At 43.4% G+C, this 21,744-nt stretch overlaps 1 protein-coding gene across 7 annotated transcripts in view; it reads right to left on the bottom strand.

The window, feature by feature from the left end:
* Nucleotides 1-4,219: 4,219 nt before the first annotated feature.
* Nucleotides 4,220-21,744, bottom strand: part of ASTN2 (astrotactin 2) — an 894,395-nt gene continuing 876,870 nt past the window's right edge. For all 7 annotated transcript variants that reach the window (XM_027616418.2, XM_027616419.2, XM_027616420.2 and 4 more), the window contains 2 exons: nucleotides 20,781-20,964; nucleotides 4,220-5,045 (listed from right to left, as the gene is read on the bottom strand). In XM_027616418.2, coding sequence (XP_027472219.2) covers nucleotides 4,808-5,045; nucleotides 20,781-20,964 — 422 coding nt within the window. In that variant the 3' untranslated portion in view covers nucleotides 4,220-4,807. The remainder of the gene's footprint in view (nucleotides 5,046-20,780; nucleotides 20,965-21,744) is intronic.

The following is a 21,744-nucleotide window of genomic DNA, read 5'->3' as shown; positions in this document are numbered from 1 at the left end:
TCCAATGCCTTCCAATGGCCAATATATTCGGCTCTGCCAACCTCTCCAAACACCCTCCATCTTTCAGCCCACAGCAGTTGCTCACCATCTCTCAAATATGGTGCACTCTTTCATAGATTGCTGTTTCTTACACATCCTTGACTGTGAAGGCTTTCCTGATGGCTGTCTTTCAATGGCAGAGTTAATCTGGCCTATTCCTTCTTGTGTAAATAAGCTGCTGTAGTAACTATTTATTGAGAGCTTTTGTTTTCAAGCACCTAATGGCTTTATATACATTAGCTAATATAATCTTTCCAACAGTCCTTCCAGGCAATGTATTTATCCCCTTTATAGATAAAGAAAGTGGGGCTTGGAGAGGTTAAGGTAATGTCAGCTAACTTGAGCCTCTTAATCAGCAAGACCTGCTGAGTTTGCCTTAGAAATTTCTCTCAATGTCCAACCTCTCCTCGCTGTAAACTGTACAGCCAATACTTAAACCCAGATTGGCTTGACTCCAAAGTGTCTGATTTTATCATATTAAAATAGCTATGTTCCAAGAGTTTCTTAAAGGCAGGCTCCAGGTCCTGTTCATGTCAGCACTCCAAATCTGGAAATCAGTCCTCAGGTTTGGGCTGGAAGGTAGAAGGACGTAGCTTTCGACTTGGGATGGGGAAGAAGGGCACTGTATCTATTTGTTCCCAGGAAGCACAGTTATCACTGGTTTGAATTATTTCATCTGTCCAAGTTTAGATGTCAGTATCTCAGTATCATCACTAACTATAGGGTTTGGAGGTTATTCAACTGGTTTAAACCTCACTTTCTTTAACTGGAAAATGGCAATACTAGCACATGGCTCTTTTGCACATGGTTACATGAGATCAGTGTGTAGTCACTGATGTGATGAGGACTCCCTAAATTGTAGTTGTCAGCATTTGTCTATGCAGACACCGTTTTATCATGAAGCCTGCCTGGAGAAGTACCTCCTCAACCATACAGGAAGAGAAAGTCATGCAGGGGTGATTTCCTGGGCACCTCTAACACACACCTTTCTTCAGTGGTGGAGACCACACAAAACATCCCATCTTTATCAGCAGAGTGGGACGGGAGCTCCCTGGGCATTTTCCATGGCGTCATGTGGATCAATCCAGCCACGGGGAGGCCAGGGCGCTCAACCCAGCAGCCTCATCTGTACTTCAAGAATTTTCCTGTTTCTTTTTCCCATGAAACATCTTAACAAATATTGGTCTGACCAACTTCCCTGCTGTGGCAGGGCACAAACACACACACCTGTCTCTCCAAGCTTCTGGAATCCCACTCTGGAGAGACTTAACAGTGGCTGGGAAGAACAACAAGGCTCCACAGTGCCAGGAAAAGGGGTTGAAATCAGAGAGGGCATGAGCAGCTGAGTGAGTTGGGGACAGGCTGATGGCATATATTCTCAGGTGCCAGCAAACTTTGGCCAACTTAGCAGCTATCTAGAGGCCACAGCTGTCTATGAGAGCCTCAGAGAAAGCCACACACCTCTCCTCGGGCTCTTGCATTGCATTAAGTTCTGCCATCACAGCCGCTTCTCCCTGAGTTAAGCTTTTGATACTATTTACAGTTCACATACCGCATAGGACTGCTAATCATTAACTCCTTCTCTTAATCAGAATTCTCTAGGTCTCTCCCAGACAAAACTTCCCTGTCATCTCTCCAAGATTCAAAGCATTATACATATTATCTAATAAAAGAAAAAAAAGACCCTACTGTACATTGTGCTGAACACATTATATATAGTTCCTATCTTGTTCAAGCCTCATAATAACCCCACAAGGTGGGACTATTACTAACCCGATTTTGTTGATGAGAAAACCAAGGTTCTGATGGCAGTTTACTTACCCAAGGTAATAGCCGGTGAATGGCGACAGAGACAGAGTCAACTTAATCAGGCTCAGACCACAGCCCCAGCACATTGGGGAGTTTAATTTTCTGCAACTGTTGAGCTAATTTTTTCCTCAGGATGGGTCAAGACAATGGAAAGCTACAACAATGGGGTGACTCAGCGAAGGCCAGGGACCTAGGGTTCAGGAAAGGGTATACAGGAGAGGAATTTAGAACAGGGCTTGATATGTGGCAATGATATATACTGAATATTGGTGTCCCCCTGAAATTCCTATGTTGAAACCTAATCCCTAGTGTGATGGTATTAGGAGGTGGTGCCTCTGGGAGGTGATTAGGTCATGAGAGGGGAGCCTCTTGAATGGGATTAGTGTCTTTATTGGAGAGACCCCAGAGCACTCCCTCCTCCCTTCTACCATGTGAAGACACAGCAAGAAGACAGATGTTTATGAACCAGGAGGTTCTCACCAGACACTCAATCTGTCGGCATCCTGATCTTGGGACTTTCCAGCGCCAGAACTGTGAGAAACAAATCTGTGTTGTTTACACCAGTATTCTATTATACCGAAACTAAGACAGGCAACTAATAAAGATAGGCAAGTGTTCAATGAAAAAACTATTACTTTTCTTTCTTTTCAAGAAATTGGTTCCTCTCTGACAATATTATGACTAGAAGAGTCAGCAACACTATAAGGAGACATTTATTCATCTAAACTCCACTTAACATATTTGCAGAAATGTAAATCCAATTATAATAAAACTTCTTGAGAGAGTATCTTTGAGTTTAGATTGCTGGAAGTTGAGCAGATCTCTAGGCACCTGAGTTGACTGGAAGAGTGTCCCTGGGCTTTGTTTCTCCGTGTGTAGTAGAGTCGGGGGGTGGAGGTGGTGGTGGTTGAGGGGGACTCAGCATATATCTTTTCAGGAAGGGGACTGTTGACCTCAGAGGCACTCATCAAAACTGAGAACTAGGCATATTTTTAACTGCTTATGTTTTACTGGCACTCAGTTTCTCTCCCTCTCTCTGAATTCCCATAGTGCCCAACTCTCTTCTAACAGGTGTCATCCTTGCATTATGGAATACCTGACCTACATCCTTACTTCCTCAACCAAGCTAGCTCCTGGGAGTTATTACCAGAATGTAAACAATCTATAATGCCTCTTTGTAATCATTACCCTCCCAGGTAACACATTGGAAGCAGTTCATTTGCCTTTAAAAGAAGACTCCAGTGGTGGAATGTCTCTCCATGACCTCAAGATCCAAGCTGCCATCACTTCTTGCCTGGAAAATAACAAGAGTAACCCTTTTTGGGGCCTTCTCCAGCCCCACTTCTACCCCTGTGGCCAAAGAAATTTTTCGTAAACAGCAAGCTTGGCATTTCACTCTGTTAACATTCTGTGGTGGCTCTCAGTTACTTCAAATACTATCAAACTTTCTGTCCCAAACTTCCAATACCCTAGCTAGCTCCAGCTTTCTTCCTTCCAGCTACTTGGGTCTCTGTCGTCACTGAAGGTGTTTTCAGGGGTGCCTAGGTGGTTGAGTTGGTTGGGTGGCTGACTCATGATTTCGGCTCAGGTCATGATCTCAGGGTCTTGGGATTGAGCCAGGGTCAGGCTCTGCACTCAGCGTGTAGTCTGCTTGAGGATTCTCTCTCTCTCTCTGTTTCTCCCCTGGCTCATGCATGCTTTCTCTTTAGAGTAAATAAATAAATCTTAAAAAGAAAAAAAGAAAACAAAAAATGGAAAGTGCTTTCAGCCCATGGGATGCTTGGGTGGCTCAGTCTGTTAAGCATTGGACTCTTGATTTTCAATTAGTCATGATCTCAGGGTCGGTAGATCAAGCCCCACATCGGGTTCCATGCTCAATGCGGAGTCCACTTGACATTCCCTCTCCCTCTGCCACTCCCCCTGCCCACACTCTCTCTCCATTCGCTAAAATAAATATAAAAATACATAAATAAAATCTTTAAAAAAAGGGCTTTCAGCCCTTGAATGTGTTCTGTTTTCTCTTATTTCTGGACTTTTGCTCATGGTGACCCATCTCATCATTCTGCACTCTGGTTTATGCCTCCCCATCCTTTGGGCTTCAGACATCCCTTTTAAAGGAAGCATTGCAGCATTTATCTCATGGCCCAACAATGAGTCTAAATAACCTCCATTCTTCCCCTGCTACAGCCTGAAGGCACTGAACTGCTTCTCTATAATTTCCATTGGATGGGATACTCTGTGAGAGCAGGGAGCCTCTCACTCTTTAGTTGCACGTCCAGTGCCTGGCATATAGTAGGTAATCAATAAATACCTGTTGAGTGAATAAACAGAGGCCCCCCAGTGGCAAGAAACACTCCCCAAGCAGAAAGAGAGACAATAAGAATTTTTAATGCATGGAAAGTCCTGCAGGGACTCTGGGCAGACCCACAGGTAGCAAGAAGAGGCAGGGGTCCTGCAAACTCAATAACGTCTGGAGAAAAAAAAAAAAAGTCATCAAGACCCAAGCTTCCTCACTGCACCAATCCTTGGGGCCTCCTTCCTGATGCTGAAGAGGTCAGATTGTCTCTCCAGAGGTCTCCTCCAGCGTCCGTTGCAGGAAGGAAGCTGAGTGTGGCAGGAGGAAGGAAGAAGAGCAAAGGCTGCTTGGTCTCCACCTGAAAGCTCCTGCCTTGGGACTGACCGCCATCCATAAGAAAAAGTTTAAAAAGGAGAGACTTTGATAGAGTCAAATAAGATCTTAGAAAAAATAAAAGATAGAGAAAAACGGATAATTCCAGTGGTTACAAAGTTCTCGTCGGCTATCCACAAGAGAAAGAGTTTGCTTTGGCCTTGCTGGCAAGCCTCATCTGCCAGGCCCATCCTCAGCTGTCCCCCAGCCCCCCCAGGCCCCAGGATCCACGAGAGTACTGCTCCCCCTCCCATGGAGAGTCTCTGTGCTCACGGAGGGCAGCACCCTCCCTCACCGGCCCTTGGACTCCCCATACGTGTTTCGGGCCATGGACACCATCTTCTCCTCGCATGTGATTTTGGTGTCCTTGAGGATGCTGTACCACACCATACCCGCAGGCCGGACTTCCTCGCTGCGGCAGAAAAGGTAGGGCACGGTGTCCACGCGGCTCTGAATGTAAGCGCTCCGCAGGAGGCTGGAGCAGTGGCTGCTCACCCTCTCTAGTCGCCGCAGGATCAGGTGGGCCTTCCTGAAAGAGAGGATGAGACAGTGATGAAGAAGGAAGCCCAGATCAAGGTTTAAGCCCTTGAGTGGTGAATAAAGGTCAACAGAGAAATGAGGACTTCCTGTCCCCACACTCTCCTATCCATTCCTGGCCCGAGTGTGGTATTTCAAACACTTACTCAAAAATCACCTCCAAATTTGTCCTCTTCAATTGTGCATTGTGTAAAAACTGAAAGCGACGTATAAACTTTGATTCACAATTTTCATTTCTAAGATATGAGAGTCCCAGGAATTATAAGGTCACCAGCCTTGGGACTCCGACCAAGAAGAAATTATTATAATAATGATACACAGCAACAGCAATCACAACTAAAATTTACTGACACCTGCCATACTAGATGCAGAGTAAATGCTTTACCTACATTTTAAGATTTTATGCAATCTTCACAACAGCCCTGAATGTATTGTTCTTCCCACTCACACCAAATGGATGTGGAGCCCACAGCTCAGAGAAATGACATTGCATGACCAAGGTCAAACATCAAGTTGACCAGTGGGGCTGGGCATTTGGATCTAGGCCTGGATACCCACAAAGTCCCTCTCTAACTTCTGCTCTTGTGTTTCTCTAGTTCTCTCATATTTTTTCTTTTCTCACAGTCAGGAAATTTGGAAATCTTTCATCAAAGCCTTAATATCTAAGTCCCCAAATCAGATTTCTCTGTATCTCATTTTTCTCATCTTTAAAATAGTGATGACGGTCTTAGCATCATGAGTGGTGGTTAAGATCTACCATGAGAAATGCGCAAAGCCTGGTGCAGAGTTAGCTCCCAATAAATGATATCTATGATTACAAAGAATTGTTATGATGATGTCTTGGGATCAAGGCCAAACTGAACACTAGTCTAAGCAAGAATCAGCCTGTCCTGTGGTGATCATCATTAGTAACTTATCTAGAGCCCTTGAACCAGTAACAGAGAGAGGATCCCTGAGGAGGTCTGACGGCTGCACAGAAAATTAAAGCTAGCAAGATCTCTGAGATCCTTTGGTTTCTTGATGACGGCACTAAGGACATTCTCTGTTCTCCGTTGTGGGGGCTGTCTTGTAGAAGTTTAGCAGCATCCCTGGGCCTCTGCCTATTAAATACCCATAGCACTCCTTTGCCCCAGTCATAGCAATGAACTTGTCTCCAGACATCGCAATTGTCTTCTTGCGGGGGTGGGGGGGGCATCACCCCAACTGGGACCACTGACCTAGTCTGACCTACTCTTATTAAAGATGTGAAAACTGAGGCTCAGAGAGGGAAACGGATATCCTTTTCCTGGGTCACACCATACATTAGCATCACTGTCAAGGTGCCTGTCACCATGTGGAATCCAACTTTCTCTGCATTCCAGCATCTTCAAGATACCCAAGGGCTAAATGAGCAGCTCTCTCCTGCTGTCCTCTCCATGTCCCTCTGAGACCCCAGGAGGGAGGGTGTTTTACGACAACAGACCCCACAAATGGGAGACTGTGTTAGGCACCTTCATGGTGGCTGGAAAGGGGCCGGGCTTCTGTGTGTATGTTTTGTGGGCACGATTTATGAGGTACCTTTCAAAAAGTCCTCTTTGTATAGTTCACCACTTGGGTGGAATATTTCCTGAGGTGCCAAGAATTCATAGCTTCATAATCACACTCAAGTTGCCACTCTGCCCACAGTCCTCTCTCACCACTGGCAGGCATCTCTCAATGAGGAGCTTGAGGAGTTCATTTCTTTTGCCTCCTGGTTTGAACCCTTGCTCTGTTCCTTAATAGCTCTGTGTCCTTGGGAAATTCACTTAACATCTCTAAGCCCGTTTCTTCACTTGAAAAATGGGGCTGTTGTGAAGTTACAGGAGATAAAGTCATTGACTGCTCATTTACTGAGCACTTATTTTACGGTGGGGCTCCCTCTTTGGTGTGAAAGAGAGACAGATGGAAAATTACAACACAGGTAGCAAGGGTAATGATAAGAGGAGGCGTGGGCTGTGGGATAAGGGGAAGGAAGTAGAAGAAGATGCCTAGGTAGGAATGAGAATATCCAAGAAGGCTTCCTAGTAGAAGGGCAACTTGTGTTGAGCCTCAAAAATGAGTAGGGGTTAAAGAAGACAAAGGCATAACAGGAGGCAGAGGTAAAGGCATAAAGATAAGGGATTATATAGAAGTTCTGAGGATTTATGGCGGGAATACCATGTGTAAGTAGGGACACAGTGGGAAATGGGAGAAGTGGCAGGGACCAGACCATTGGAGTCTAGGAACTGGGGTGTTGCTTGTACAGATTAATGGTACACCATCCAGGCTCTAGAGCCTGAATGCGCAGGTTCAAATCCTGGCTTAGCCACTTACCAGGTCTGTGATATTGAGGGAATTATTTAACCATGTGTGATCCAGTTTCCTTATCCATGAAATGGGAATAATACCTGTATCTACCACAAAGTCTTGTTTAAAAAACAAAACAAAACAAAACAAAACAAAACACACACACACACACACACACACACACACACACAAAACAGCACTGATGAATCTGTAACAAGCCTTCAATAAATGTTATCTATGATTGTGGTCTGGAGGGTAAATAGCGGAATAATCAAAGGGTTTCAAGCAGCAAAGTAACAGATTCAGAGCTGGACTATTTAAAAATGTTCCCGGCTACCTTGAGGAGAATCAAATTGGGGGGAGGGCAAGACTGACAGCAAGAAACCAGGTAGGGCACACATCTAGATGTTAAGTGTTTCCTATCATCGTACTCAAGGGTGCTGTTTTACTTTTTCTCTCTGTGTTTTTAAAAAAAGCTACGTACTCCTTCTGCTTCCTCATTTATAAAAAAGGGAGTAACATTCACTAACCTCATAAAGTTATAGTGAGGATTACATTAAATTAATACATGCAAAACTCTTAGAAACGTGTTTGGCACATCTTAAGTCCCTGATACAGGTTAGAAAGTATCACTACCAACACTACCACCCCCCATTATCAGCGTTTTGTCCTGGTGTAAGCCTAGAGCATCTTTGTAAGTCAATGGCAGGAGACAGAAATACTAACAACCTCTAATTTGGGGTCAGAGTGCTGGGTTGGAGACATGCTGTGTGCTCTGAGAATATATAAAGTGGACACCTAATCATTAATTTGGGGGCTCAGAAATCTTCCCAAGGGATGTAACATCTGCACCAAGACTTCAGTGACTAGACAGGTTTTTCAGGTAGATGGGGAGGCAGAGGAAAGAGCCCATCTAAAGTTAGATGAGAGAAAGCTGAACACCCAGTTCTTTGAAATGGTTAGCACAAAGAATAGGTGAGAGACTAGTCAGTTTGGCAGACATCAGACCATCAAGGCTCTTCAAAGTCATGGTGAAGTATTATATTTTAGGGGCAATGGAGAGTGACTGATGCAGACAGTCACAAAAACAAGCTACGAATATAAAATGAGGTGGGAAAGGGAAATTCCTTCAAGATTTCCAAATGCTCTATCTCCAAAGGCCCAGCCATTTCCTCAAGGAGAATCTTGGAACTCAGCTGAACCAAGTCTCCTTTTGAGTGGATGGGGAATCTGATAGTCTAAGGGAACACCCTAAGTTAGTAACAAGGGCAGAGCAAGAACCAGAGCTCCTGATTGTACAGAGCTGAATTGAAATACCTGGCTCTAGAGTCACAGATTCAAATCCTAGCTCTGTAACTTAACAGCTATGTGGATCATCAGCAAGTTCTTTGATGCTGCTTAGTTACAGCATCAGTAAAATGGAAGTAATAGCAGTGTTTTGGGGAGGGATAACTTGAGTAATTTGCTTACTCTCAGTAAGTGTTAGCCAAGATTCAAAGCAGCATACTGCCATAGAAAGGACACAGGCTTCAGAGCCCATCACGGAAGTCACTTCTCTGTGAGTCTATTTGCCCATTTGTAAAATGGGACTAGAGATGCGTATTTTGTAGGGCTGTTGTAAGGCTGAAATGAAATGACTGCCCTAGACACTGAGCACAGAAGTTTGTACACAATAGGCACTAAACCAGTGTGAGTTCACTTAACTATCCCAGTTCATTTTCCAGCACACACACTGCCTCAGACCTTGGCTTGCATTTAGCCAACAAAGACAGAAGTCAGAAGGTGACACCATGAAGAGAAGGGTTGGGGGTGCTTAAAGGCCAGAGAGGAGGAGGAGGGAGTGAGGGACCAAAGGCGAGAGTGCTGGGTAATAAATTTGTAGGCAATGGAGATGCGTAAATCAAAGGCCAGGCATGGTCCAAGCTTTCCCTGGAGAGGAAATCGTAGGTCAGAGTGACCACTTTTCTCTAATACCGGAAATAAAATCTTCCTCATTGGAGACAGGACCCAGACCTGCTGGGATAGGAAGCCAGAGGTGAAGGAGCCACCACACATTAATTTATGGTTCTATTAGCAGGCGAGACTGAGACAGGAATGGCTTGTGGAGGAGTCAGGGGCTGAGTTCTGATGCCACTTCTCCGGGAACTGTAGAACCTTTGACCAACCATTCTATTCCCAGCATCATTACCCAATCAGCTGTTGACACAGTTAGTGGATAGAGACCTAATTTCTAAGGGGGCCTTGGAATGGAGGAGAAAAAAAGAGGCAGTAAGGAAACATTCCTATTGGCCTCTCTCCCTCCGCCCTATCTCCTTGAGCGAGCTTAAGTGTCTCTGTGTTAGCTGACCTCAAGTTTAATGAGAGTCGAGGGCATGACGTGGTTGCACAAAAATGGGACACAACCTCCAGAAGTAGATAGGGCAGATTAAGAGAAAGAATGACTTCACTCACGTTGCCCTGGTCAGGTCACATCTGGAGAACCCCAGTCACTTCTGGTAAGAGGGACATGTGCAAACCGTAGCCAGATCATGATGCTGAAGGTTGTCTCAAAAGCAAGTCTTAGGAGGAAGTGTGGAAAGCAGGAATGGAATGTATCCACTAAGAGGGATACTCAGGCAAATGGTTATGTTGTTCTAATAAATGAAGACTGGGGGTTGGGGAGGGGCTGAAACTAAATATACTCCTTGCCACAATTCTAGAGTTCCTACTTCAGCCCCAGTCTTTAGGTAGTAAAAGTGAGCCTCAGCCTGGTCATATGACTTGACCAGGGTTAACGGTGTGAGAATAGCATCTAGATCTCTGTTGCAAGGCACTCCAGTGTTATCGATGACATCACTCTAAAATTAACAGAAAGCAAATTTAGACTCAGTATAAGAAAAAAACTTAAAACTAGACTCCTCTAAATATAGACTGGATCCTTCCATATCTCCAATGGGCTTCCTTCATTGGAGATGATCACATCAAGTATGTTTTAGAAAGGATTCTTAGTCTGTTTGGGCTTCTGTAACAAAATACCACAGACTAGGTAGCTTATAAACAATACAGATTTAATTCTCAAAGTTCTGAAGGCTGGGAAGTCCAGGATCACTGCACTGGAAGATGTGGTGCAGTGGCTGGTGAAAGCTAGATTCCTGGTTCATAGATGGTACTTTCTTGCTGTTCCTTCACATGGTGGAAGGGGCAAAGGATCTCTCTGGTTGCCTCTAAGAGTACTGATCCCATTCATAAGGGATCCAGCCTCATGACCTAGTTACCTCCCAAAGGCCCCATCTCTTAATACTATTACCTGGTACATTAGATTTTGGACATATGAATTTTGGGGGATACAACATTCAGCCCATAGCAGAGTCTAATGGTAGTAGAAATTGGAAAAGATTTTTGTTGTTTTTGTTTTTAATCTAAAAGACATTAGAGGCTTTGTTCGTAGAGAAATACCATCTGATGGGCACCTGATGAGCACTTCACAACAGCACCTGGTGTGACACAACTGCCAAGGCATGGAGTTCCTGATGTGAGAGGTTCTACCCATGCTTCAAAGTCATGCTGAAATGTCATCTTCAGGAAGTCTTCCAGATCTCCCTAGCTATCATTAGCCATCTTTTTCCCTTTGCTGCTGAAGTCTTTTATTTCTCTGTTGTGATGCATATGTTCTGCCTTAGTTGTGTACGGATCTTGAGATGCGATGTGTTATAATGGACAGGATATTGGTTTGAATTTTGCATTTTTGAGGTTATTTTGAATCTGGCCTCTGATAGTTACTAGCTGTGTAACCTTAAACAATTTACTCAATTGTAACTGATTCTCTATTGCTTAATGTTCAAAATAGGTGGTTCAGGAGATGAAATGACATATAAATGACTGGGCCCATAATAGGTATCAACTAATATCTCCCACCTGCTTCTTGGACAGTGTAGAGTCTTCCTGTTGTCCAGCTCCTGGTTGTACAAGAAGAAGGAACTAATAAGGGTAAATTGACTTGAACTTAGGAAATTCTCAGTCCCTAGCTTTCCAAATCCAGTAATTCTCTAGCAGGAATTGATAAAGGGTATGAAATGGTGTAAGAGCATTGATGTGGACCTAGGGAAATAATCTAGCAAGTGGGCAAAACATTTATATAGATTTGTTTATAAGAGCAAAGCATTTGGAAGAAACCTGGTTGGTCTTTAATAGAAGATTCAATTAACATATGATCAATTCATAAAATTGCATGGATAAAGGGCCCTCCCAGATAACACAACTACTTACGCATCCATGAGAAAAGACTTAAGTGTAAACAGGCAGATAACAGAATATAGTGTATATATTTATTGAACACAGCAGAGTTGGTGGAAATAGGGCTGTGGCTATAGATGCAGGCATATCCTTAAGTCTATATCAGAGTCCCTATTTATGTGCATATCCATGTCATACCCGCATTGATATCTGGAAAGCACACTAATAATGATTTTATCTCTGCGTTGGGGTTATGGGATTGAGAGGTGCAAAATTTTCACTTTCCATTTTATATACATCCACATCATGTAGATGTAATAGAATAAGTAAGAATTACTTTTAGAACACAATACAATCAGGTAATTCTATTTTGAAAACGAGTATACACACACACACATATACACACACACACACACACACACACACACACACACACACACAACTATAGTTGGGGCTTCCCAGTAGTTCACTGGGGTTATTTCAGAATAAATCCACATCAAATCTAGCCTTGGACTGTTCCCACAAAACAGAAATCCAGCAGCTCAAATATTGCCATCTGGATATGTATCTTCAACACCAGGTTTGAAAGGTGACTTGTAAGATAAACAGTGAAAATATTTCCATTTTGTCTTCTCCTTATTCTCTCACAAGAAAACATAAGACCTGCCCAAGAATTCATTCCTTAACTGATGGTAAGTATGACAGAGTCTCAACTAACCCAGTGATTTCATTGTGGAACTGATGCAGACGTCAGGATAGCAGCCAACCTTGGTATACTATCAGTGGGAACACTGATCCATGGGGCATTTGTTCAAAGTCATACTGTGTTTTGTTTGTATTTATAAGTTATAAGTTATAGGAAATGCCACTGATTTAATAGTAGCCTTTTGAGAAAAGAAGAATGTTAACACTAATGTGCACATCCATTGTGCACTACCCATCCTGATTTCAGAAATGTCAAAATATGCATAAAAATTAAAAGTGCATCTGAGATCCATAGGAATATGGCCGTAGAAGCCTAAGTTTGCTTTTGTTCCCAATACCCTAGAAATTCCAAAAGACTTAATCCATGACAGTTAAGGAAAGAGCTAATATAATCTTGAACTGAAAGAATGCACAGGGACATCAAATTTGCTTACTTCCACTACGGATACAGTATAGGATATGGATACAGTTCATAGGATGTGCCAACTCTTCTCAGATAGGAAAGGCTTCTTGTCTTGCTATGTTGAGAAAAATTCCAGGCTAAACCAAGCCTGTGATGATCTGTGATCTATTAGCAATGTCTGCCATGGAAGCAAGAGAGGCTGAGATAGTAAATATACTAATACCAGTTCAGAGAGATGAAGTCACTGAAACAAAACTCTTCAGTGCTTGCTCTCTTCTTTCTACTCTATCATTTCAGCCAAATGTAGCTGAGAGGATTGAGAAGCCCAAGAGTAGTCAAGGGTGTTCTGACTGAAGCAAATTCTGGTCCTTAGCCACCTATGAGCTCAGCTTCTCAGGTCTCCTAATAGGAACCGTATGGCTGGGACAGCTGGGTATCAGCAGGTCTTCTCTGAGCAGCTGTTTGTGGTACCTGTGGCTGCCACGGGAACCAGGCTCTGGAGGACACTGGCCTGACAGACTCATTAGGCAGACATAAAAGATGTCCTTTTGTAACTAAATTTTATGGAGGTATGTGACTAAAGATACAGGGAGAAGTACAGAACATTTTGGGGTTTGCTGATTAGAGGCCAAGAGAATCCTAATAGAGTTCATCCCATGGTATGAGTCCTCCTGGGCAGAGCTCTTAACACCCTGGCCACCCTCGGTCCCTGAGAATCAGGACATGCTGGACTGGAGGGGAAAGGACAGTCAGGATGTGCCTGTTCTCTGGTCTTTATGACCTTCAGGGCTTTCTGGTTCCCTGACTCCCCAGCTGGAAGGGACTTTGGAGTCCAGCCCTCTAATGTTACAAATGGGGTCCAGAATGGCAATGGAATTTGTCCAAGGTCACACAGTAAGTGGATGGCAAACCTAGGACAGGAACCCAAGGTCCCTGGCTCCAGGGCAGTGTCTCACTCTCTCTCCTTTACACTTTGAAACCATGCATACTTGTGAACCTTTCAGAGTCATGGCACATTTACCCAAACTGCTCCTGTTTAAAATCTTTACCTGACTTTTGGGACTCAAACAGGACTCACAAGAGCCATCATGATCTGCCCTCTGCTGAACTCCCAGCCTTTGGTTTTTTTTGTTTTGTTTTCCCCTCTCACATTGAACTCTCTGTCCCAATGAGATTTGCACTTCTTGACTCAAGTATATCCTCTTAACTACCCACCCCAACACTCATCTTTGCACTGGTTGTTCCTTTGGATGAGAATATCCTCCCCCGTCTGCCTGGAGGACTCCCATTCATCCTTTGATGCTAGGCATAGATTTCGCTTTCTTCTCCATGGATCTTCCTTTGAGGTCCAGGTCTGGATAGCTGTGCCAACTATTCCAATCTCGAACCTTGTCACTTTAAATGTGCTATAGGGACCAGCAACATGGGCATCACCTGACAGCTTATGAGAAATGCAGAATCTCAGGCCCATCCTAAGCCACTAAGTCAATTTGAATTTTAGTAAGGCTCTCAGGGGATTCTCATACACATACAAACTGGAGAAGCACTACTGGAAAACAAACTTCTCACCCTCCTTTTTATAGCATGCTTCTTATAACATGTTTCACTGCAACTGCCTACAGACTTTTCCTCACTAGGTGCTGTTCCTTGTAAAGGCAGGATCTGTCTTCTTCATTCATACATTTCCAGCCCATAGCTCAGAGCCTGGCATACAGTAAGCATATTAAAAGAATCAATGAATAAATAAATTAATGAAATGTGGTCTGCTTGGGTCTCTTAATATTTGCAGACAATGCATTTTTTGATTGCTATTTTTGAGCTGGAAAGACCTTTGAGTTCGTGGAATTCAATTGTTTCCAACTGTGACCTACAGATCTTTAAGAGCTCAGAGAGACCTAAGAGTCCCTTGGGATTGGGGCAAAGAGGATTTGAAATGGAGTCCCAGCAGGTGGGACTCCAGGCCACCCTCTCTAGCTTCTACCAAAAAAACTGTGCAACCATCTGAGCCACAAATTCACTCATCCCATTATCCAATTATTTAACAAGTAATTATTTAGCACCCACTTACAAGAGTGACTAGAACATAAAGAATCATTAAGCACACAGAAGTTGACATCATAGTCTAAAAGAGAGATAACACAACAGTAAACACAAAAGCAACATGAGATACTGAAACTAGTAGGCATGATGCAAAAAATTAAAACAGGAAGGTGTGATTGAGAGAACAGGTAGAAATTTTAGAGGATTCTCTGAGAAAGTAGCATTCTAGTTAAGATCTAGGGTTCTACGTAAGATGTATTCAGAAAAAAAAAAAAAAATTCCACTGCTAAAAAGAAAGAGTACCACTGCCCTAGTTCACCCTGATCATTTTATAGATGAGGAGACTGAGGGCCAGAGAGAGCCAGAGCCCAAGGTTGCACAGTGAGTTCATTAGTAGTGTTAGGATAGACTAGGATGCACTTAACTTGATTCCTGCTGACATGCCAGTGTGGGATGGAATCTCATATCCCCTCTAGAGACTAGAAAGACTGAGGAGGGAGGAAACTGGGTGACACCAATCAGGGCTGGCAGACAGTGACTGGTGATGGGTTGGCCAGAGGTTAGTGGGTTATCACAGTCCATTACCAAGTGGGTTGTCCTGCCTCTGTGGGAGGCCAGGCAGTCTTTCCAGAAGATTTATGTCCTGGAAGGTCATAAAGGCTATAAAGACAGAAGGCTATAAAGACAAAGTCAGGAGTGGAGTTATGGTTTAGCTTCCACCCAAACTCTCTGAGCCCTGTGGGAAAGCCCAATAAAGTGGGATGCCTTTCCCTGTCCATGGGCAAGATGGCAGCCCAGATGACTCACACAGTGGCTTTCATCTGGGGCTCTGTGCTTCTGCCTGTCTGCCCTCTTTTAGCTTTTATCTAAAGAAGCTTCCTTTCATGTGAAATAGAAAAAGTTACAGTCCAGGACCCAATGGGCAGATAAGGTCTGTTCCAGGGAGAGATCTTTTTTATCCCTGACCAAGCTCTCATCTGTTCCCTTGAGGGCCTCAAATCCTTGCAGGGATATTCCAAGTGTTCTAAGGGCTCAGGGTGAGACCTCAGGGCAGAACCAGCCTCCTTATCAAACTGTGGAACTATGGGCAGCTCATTTAACCTCATGGGGCCTCCAATTCCTTATCATCCACAAAATGAGAATACCCTACTTCGCCCAGTTTACAGGGAAATTTTAAAGCTTTTTAAAGGACAGAGTGCCGCCCACTAAGTACTTCAGGAAGTCAGGTGATTCTCTCCAATGCTATCAGTACCATCCTACTGCAGAACACCATCTCCCGTGGGTTATTAAAAGATTGGCCCCAAGGGCCTCACCACCTCCCTCCTGCCTTGACTCCTCTCGACCGACCGTCTAAACCTCCAACTGTGGTCAGAGGGATCTTTCTCTCCCTGAAGATCTGCCAATATCACCCCTTGTGAAAAACACTTGAAAAGCTTCCCCTTACTCTAGGGAGATAATCCAAACTCTTTAACCCTACTTACAGGGCATTCAGGACTGGCCCTTGCTGACCTTTCCCTTCTTATCCCTGACCACTCCTGCTGTCACACACTTTGCTCCAACTACAGGGAAATTCTTCAGTTCCTCTACCCAGTGTTTACCAAAGTGTAGGAGTTCCCCAGGGGCAGGAGAAAGGATTTTAGGTGGTGCTCCAGATGATCACAGACCCAGCATTAAACAACAATGAACCACACTGGGAAAGGCAGTCAAAATCTCTTTCATTCTCTTCCCCTCCTCTGGATAACTTTAAAAAAGAAAAGTCTCAGTTTGAGACTGTGTCTTCAGTACTTCTCTAACACTTGCTAATCTCCTTTTTATTTTTTTACAGATTTCATTTATTTATTTGACAGAGAGAGAGAGGGAGAGAGCACAAGCAGGAGAAGTGGCAGGCAGAGGGAGAGGGAGAAGCAGGCTCCCCGCTGAGCAGAGAGCCCAGGCACAGCCTCAGGCTCTACTAGGATTGAAGAGCATTGTTTCCTGGTTTTGTCTGTTTGTTTCCCTTCCATTGTATCAAATGTTTACAATTAATTTTCCATTAAAGGTAGATGGTGCTAATTTTCCCTTTATAAAATGACAACAGTAGATTTTCAATGAGAAGTCAATCTAAGAAATAACCAAAACAAAAAGTGCTTAGGGTATGGTGCTATGTCAAAAATCATAAAAGTGGCAGACAAATGATGAAAATTTGAGGGAAACCCTGCCCTAATGTAACATTATCTCCTCTGTGGATTCCCCCAGCTCATCACTCCGCCCCAAACCCTCCAATCCTCCTGTCCTTCCTCTTGTCTGACCCCTATTCACTCTGTGGGCCTCAGTCTCAGCCCTGGTGAAGGCTTCACTGGGTTACCTAGACCAGATGTCTATGGCTTGCCTCCCCAGAGGGCCCTATTCTGTTGTCATTATACTTATTATTCCTATTCTTTGCAGTGCTTATTTAATTACCTCCAACAGTGGGCTTCTCCCTTTTTGTCACTGCGTGGTCAACAACCAACTGGTAAGAGGCACTACTGAGTAAGTGATGAATGAATGAATGAATGAATGAATGAATGAATGAATGAATGTTGTTAGGTGTAAGGCATGAAACACAGCCACATTTCATACACTACTTTATGAAACTTCAGAAGACAGTGACGGAATACTAGCCAATAGGATCCAACAGTACATTAAAAGGATTATTCACCACGACCAAGTGGGATTTATCCCTGGGCTGCAAGGCTGGTTCAGCATCCGCAAATCAATCAACGTGATACAATACATTAACAAAAGAAAGAACGAGAATCATATGATCCTCTCAATAGATGCAGAAAAAGCATTTGACAAAGTACAGCATCCTTTCTTGATCAAAACTCTTCAGAGTATAGGGATAGAGGGTACATACCTCAATATCATAAAAGCCATCTATGAAAAACCTACAGCGAATATCATCCTCAATGGGGAAAGGCTGAGAGCTTTTCCCCTAAGGTCAGGAACGCGGCAGGGATGTCCACTATCACCACTGCTATTCAACATAGTATTAGAAGTCCTAGCCACAGCAATCAGACAACAAAAAGAAATCAAAGGCATCCAAATCGGCAAAGAGGAAGTCAAACTCTCACTCTTTGCAGATGATATGATACTGTATGTGGAAAACCCAAAAGACTCCACCCCAAAACTGCTAGAACTCATACAGGAATTCAGTAAAGTAGCAGGATATAAAATCAATGCACAGAAATCAGTGGCATTCCTATACACCAACAACAAGACAGAAGAGAGACAAATCAAGGAGTCGATCCCATTCACAATTGCACCCAAAACCATTAGATACCTAGGAATAAATCTAACCAAAGAGGCAAAGGATCTGTACTCAGAAAACTATAAAATACTCATGAAAGAAATTGAAGAAGACACAAAGAAATGGAAAAACATTCCATGCTCATGGATTGGGAGAATCAACATTGTGAAGATGTCAATGCTACCTAGAGCAATCTACACATTCAATGCAATCCCCATCAAAATACCATCCACTTTTTTCAAAGAAATGGAACAAATAATCCTAAAATTTGTATGGAACCAGAAGAGACCCAGAATAGCCAGAGGAATACTGAAAAAGAAAAGCAAAGCTGGCGGCATCACAATTCCGGACTTCCAGCTCTATTACAAAGCTGTCATCATCAAGACAGTATGGTACTGGCACAAAAACAGACACATCGATCAATGGAACAGAATCGAGAGCCCAGAAATGGACCCTCAACTCTATGGTCAACTTATCTTTGACAAAGCAGGAAAGAATGTCCAATGGAAAAGAGACAGTCTCTTCAACAAATGGTGTTGGGAAAATTGGACAGCCACATGCAGAAGAATGAAACTGGACCATTTCCTTACACCACACACAGAAATAGACTCCAAATGGTTGAAAGACCTAAACGTGAGACAGGAGTCCATCAAAATCCTAAAGGAGAACACAGGTAGCAACCTTTTCGACCTTAGCCGCAGCAACTTCTTCCTAGAAACATCGCCAAAGGCACGGGAAGCCAGGGCAAAAATGAACTATTGGGATTTCATCAAGATAAAAAGCTTTTGCACAGCAAAAGAAACAGTCCACAAAACCAAAAGACAACCGACAGAATGGGAGAAAATATTTGCAAATGACATATCAGATAAAGGGCTAGTATCCAAAATCTATAAAGAACTTATCAAACTCAACACCCAAAGAACAAATAATCCAATCAAGAAATGGGCAGAAGACATGAACAGACATTTCTCCAAAGAAGACATCCAAATGGCCAACAGGCACATGAAAAAGTCCTCAACATCGCTCGGCATCAGGGAAATCCAAATCAAAACGTCAATGAGATACCACCTCACACCCGTCAGAATGGCTAAAATTAACAAGTCAGGGAATGACAGATGTTGGCGGGGATGCGGAGAAAGGGGAACCCTCCTACACTGTTGGTGGGAATGCAAGCTGGTGCAACCCCTCTGGAAAACAGTATGGAGGTTCCTCAAACAGTTGAAATTAGAGCTACCGTTCGATCCAGCAATTGCACTACTGGGTATTTACCCCAAAGATACAAATGTAGGGACCCGAAGGGGTACGTGTACCCCAATGTTTATAGCAGCAATGTCCACCATAGCCAAACTGTGGAAAGAGCCAAGATGCCCATCGACAGATGAATGGATAAAGAAGAAGTGGTATATATACACAATGGAATATTATGCAGCCATCAAAAGGAATGAGATCTTGCCATTTGCAACGACGTGGATGGAACTGGAGGGTGTTATGCTGAGTGAAATAAGTCAATCAGAGAAAGACATGTATCACATGACCTCACTGATATGAGGAATTCTTAATCTCAGGAAACAAACTGAGAGTTACTGGAGTGGTTGGGGGTGGGAGGGATGGGGTGGCTGGGTGATAGACATTGGGGAGGGTATGTGCTACGGTGAGCGCTGTGAATTGTGCAAGACTGTTGAATCACAGTTCTGTACTTCTGAAACAAATAACGCAACATATTTTAAGAAAAAAGAAAAAGAAGAAGATAACAGGAGAGGAAGAAAAGGGGAGTATGTCAGAGGGGGAGACAAACCATGAGAGATGATGGACTCTGAAAAACAAACTGAGGGTTCTAGAGGGGAGGGGGGTAGGGGGATGGGTTAGCCTGGTGATGGGTATGGAGGAGGGCACGTTCTGCATGGAGCACTGGGTGTTATGAACAAACAATGAATCATGGAACACTGCACCAAAAACTAATGATGTAATATATGGTGATTAACATAACAATAAAAAATAAAAAAAAAAAAGAAGACAGTGATGGTGTCTTAATTATGTTTGAATCCTCGCTGGTGCCTAGTACAATGGTTGGCATAGTCACAGCTAGTGATAAAAATCATGTCTTAATACACATTGAATTTAGGAATGTATTTAGTCACGGTCACTAATGGACTTCATTCTAGAAAACCTCAGAGTTCGTTCATTCGTTCTTTCTTTCTTTCTTTTTTTTTTTTAGAAAGGGAGAGAGAGTGTGTCGGGGTGGGGGGGCAGAGGGAGAGGGAGAAAAAGAATCTCAAGCAGGCTCCATGCCCAGTGCAGAGCCTGATGCAAGGCTTGATCTCATGATCCTGAGGTCACGACCTGAGCTGAAATTAAGAGTCAGACCCTTAACTGACTGAGCCATCCAGGTGCCCCTAGAAAACCTCAGATTTCTTATGGAAGAGTGGGAAGAGCCCTAGATTTGGGGCCATGACCCTGCCACTATACCCTTCCATGATCCTGGTTAGGACACATCTCCTCCAGGAGTCCAAGGTTCCTGTCTCTAACACTGAAGATGGAAGATAGGTGAGGGGAGTGACTGAGGGAAAGAGTGCTGATGTCTCTCTCTTTTCTGACATTCCAGGAGTCCAAGAAGCTAAAATTCTGAGATTCTATCATTCTCCCTGCCCATTTCCCATCTCTAACCCTGACATGACTAAGGTGGATGATACCCATATTTATTTGAGAAAGCCCATTCTCAGCCTATGGAAGAAAGGGTCCAATAAAATCAGATAGAAGCAAGACCACTCCACTCATACTCACACACCCCTTCATACCTGGGCCCCAGCTCATCCTCACTTCTCCAGACAAAGTCGCCAAACTTCTCGTAGTGAGAGTTGTAGTGATGCTGGACTCGGAACAGCATTGAGGCTGAGACCTCCATCAGCGTGTTGTAGGCAGTCTGCTGCTCCTTGCCACTTGTGTACCCATTGTACAGATTGTAGATCTTGTCTGCTATCTCTGAGGGGAGAGAAGTGCAGGCACAGATCACTGGACAGCAGGAAAAAGTGAGGATGGAAACATGCCTTGCAGCAAGAAAGGCACATTCATGCTGGAATTCACATGTGCAGTATCCGAGGGCAGACAGACCTTAATTCCCTCCTGAACATCATTGACTAGTTGGGTTCAGTTTTCCTATCTATCAGCAGAAAATAATGAGGTCTATTTTGGAGATGTGCTGGGAGGACAAAATTAAACAGTGAATGTAAAGGACTCAACACAGGGCCTGGCACAAAGTTAGTGCTCATAATTTGCAAGCTTCATTATTAACATATATTTGGTGCCCATGATTTAACATAAAATTCCAAACAAGTGTAGAGGCTTAAATCAACAGTCCTGGGCTCATCTCAATAGTCTACTTCTGTCTCCCCTCTGTAATATTTCCAACACAGTTCTGTGATCAGGTCTAATAGGTCTCCATTCAAAAATCTTTCAAAGAAAAACCATGGCAATTCATGGCAATTTCTACTCCTTCAGTCATTCCTAGTAATTGATGTAACTTAGAGTCATCATGGGCTGCTCCCTTGAATGGAAGGCCCATTCTTTCACCTGTGAAGACTCTAATAAAAATTTATGTACATCCCCAAGTCATTGCTAACAGCGATTGCCTCTAGGAGAATCTGGAAGACTCGAGTTTAGGATGGGTAGAGCATTTAGTTTGCACTATTTCCACTCTGATTTTTATGTATTTATTTTTTTAACTACATGCATATGTTATTTTAAAATAATAATAACAATGAT

The sequence above is a fragment of the Zalophus californianus genome, chromosome 13 (genome assembly GCF_009762305.2).
Source record: "Zalophus californianus isolate mZalCal1 chromosome 13, mZalCal1.pri.v2, whole genome shotgun sequence".
NCBI lineage: Eukaryota > Metazoa > Chordata > Mammalia > Carnivora > Otariidae > Zalophus > Zalophus californianus.
Note: the sequence above shows the minus strand (reverse complement) of the source record. Positions and strands in the feature narration are given on the sequence as shown.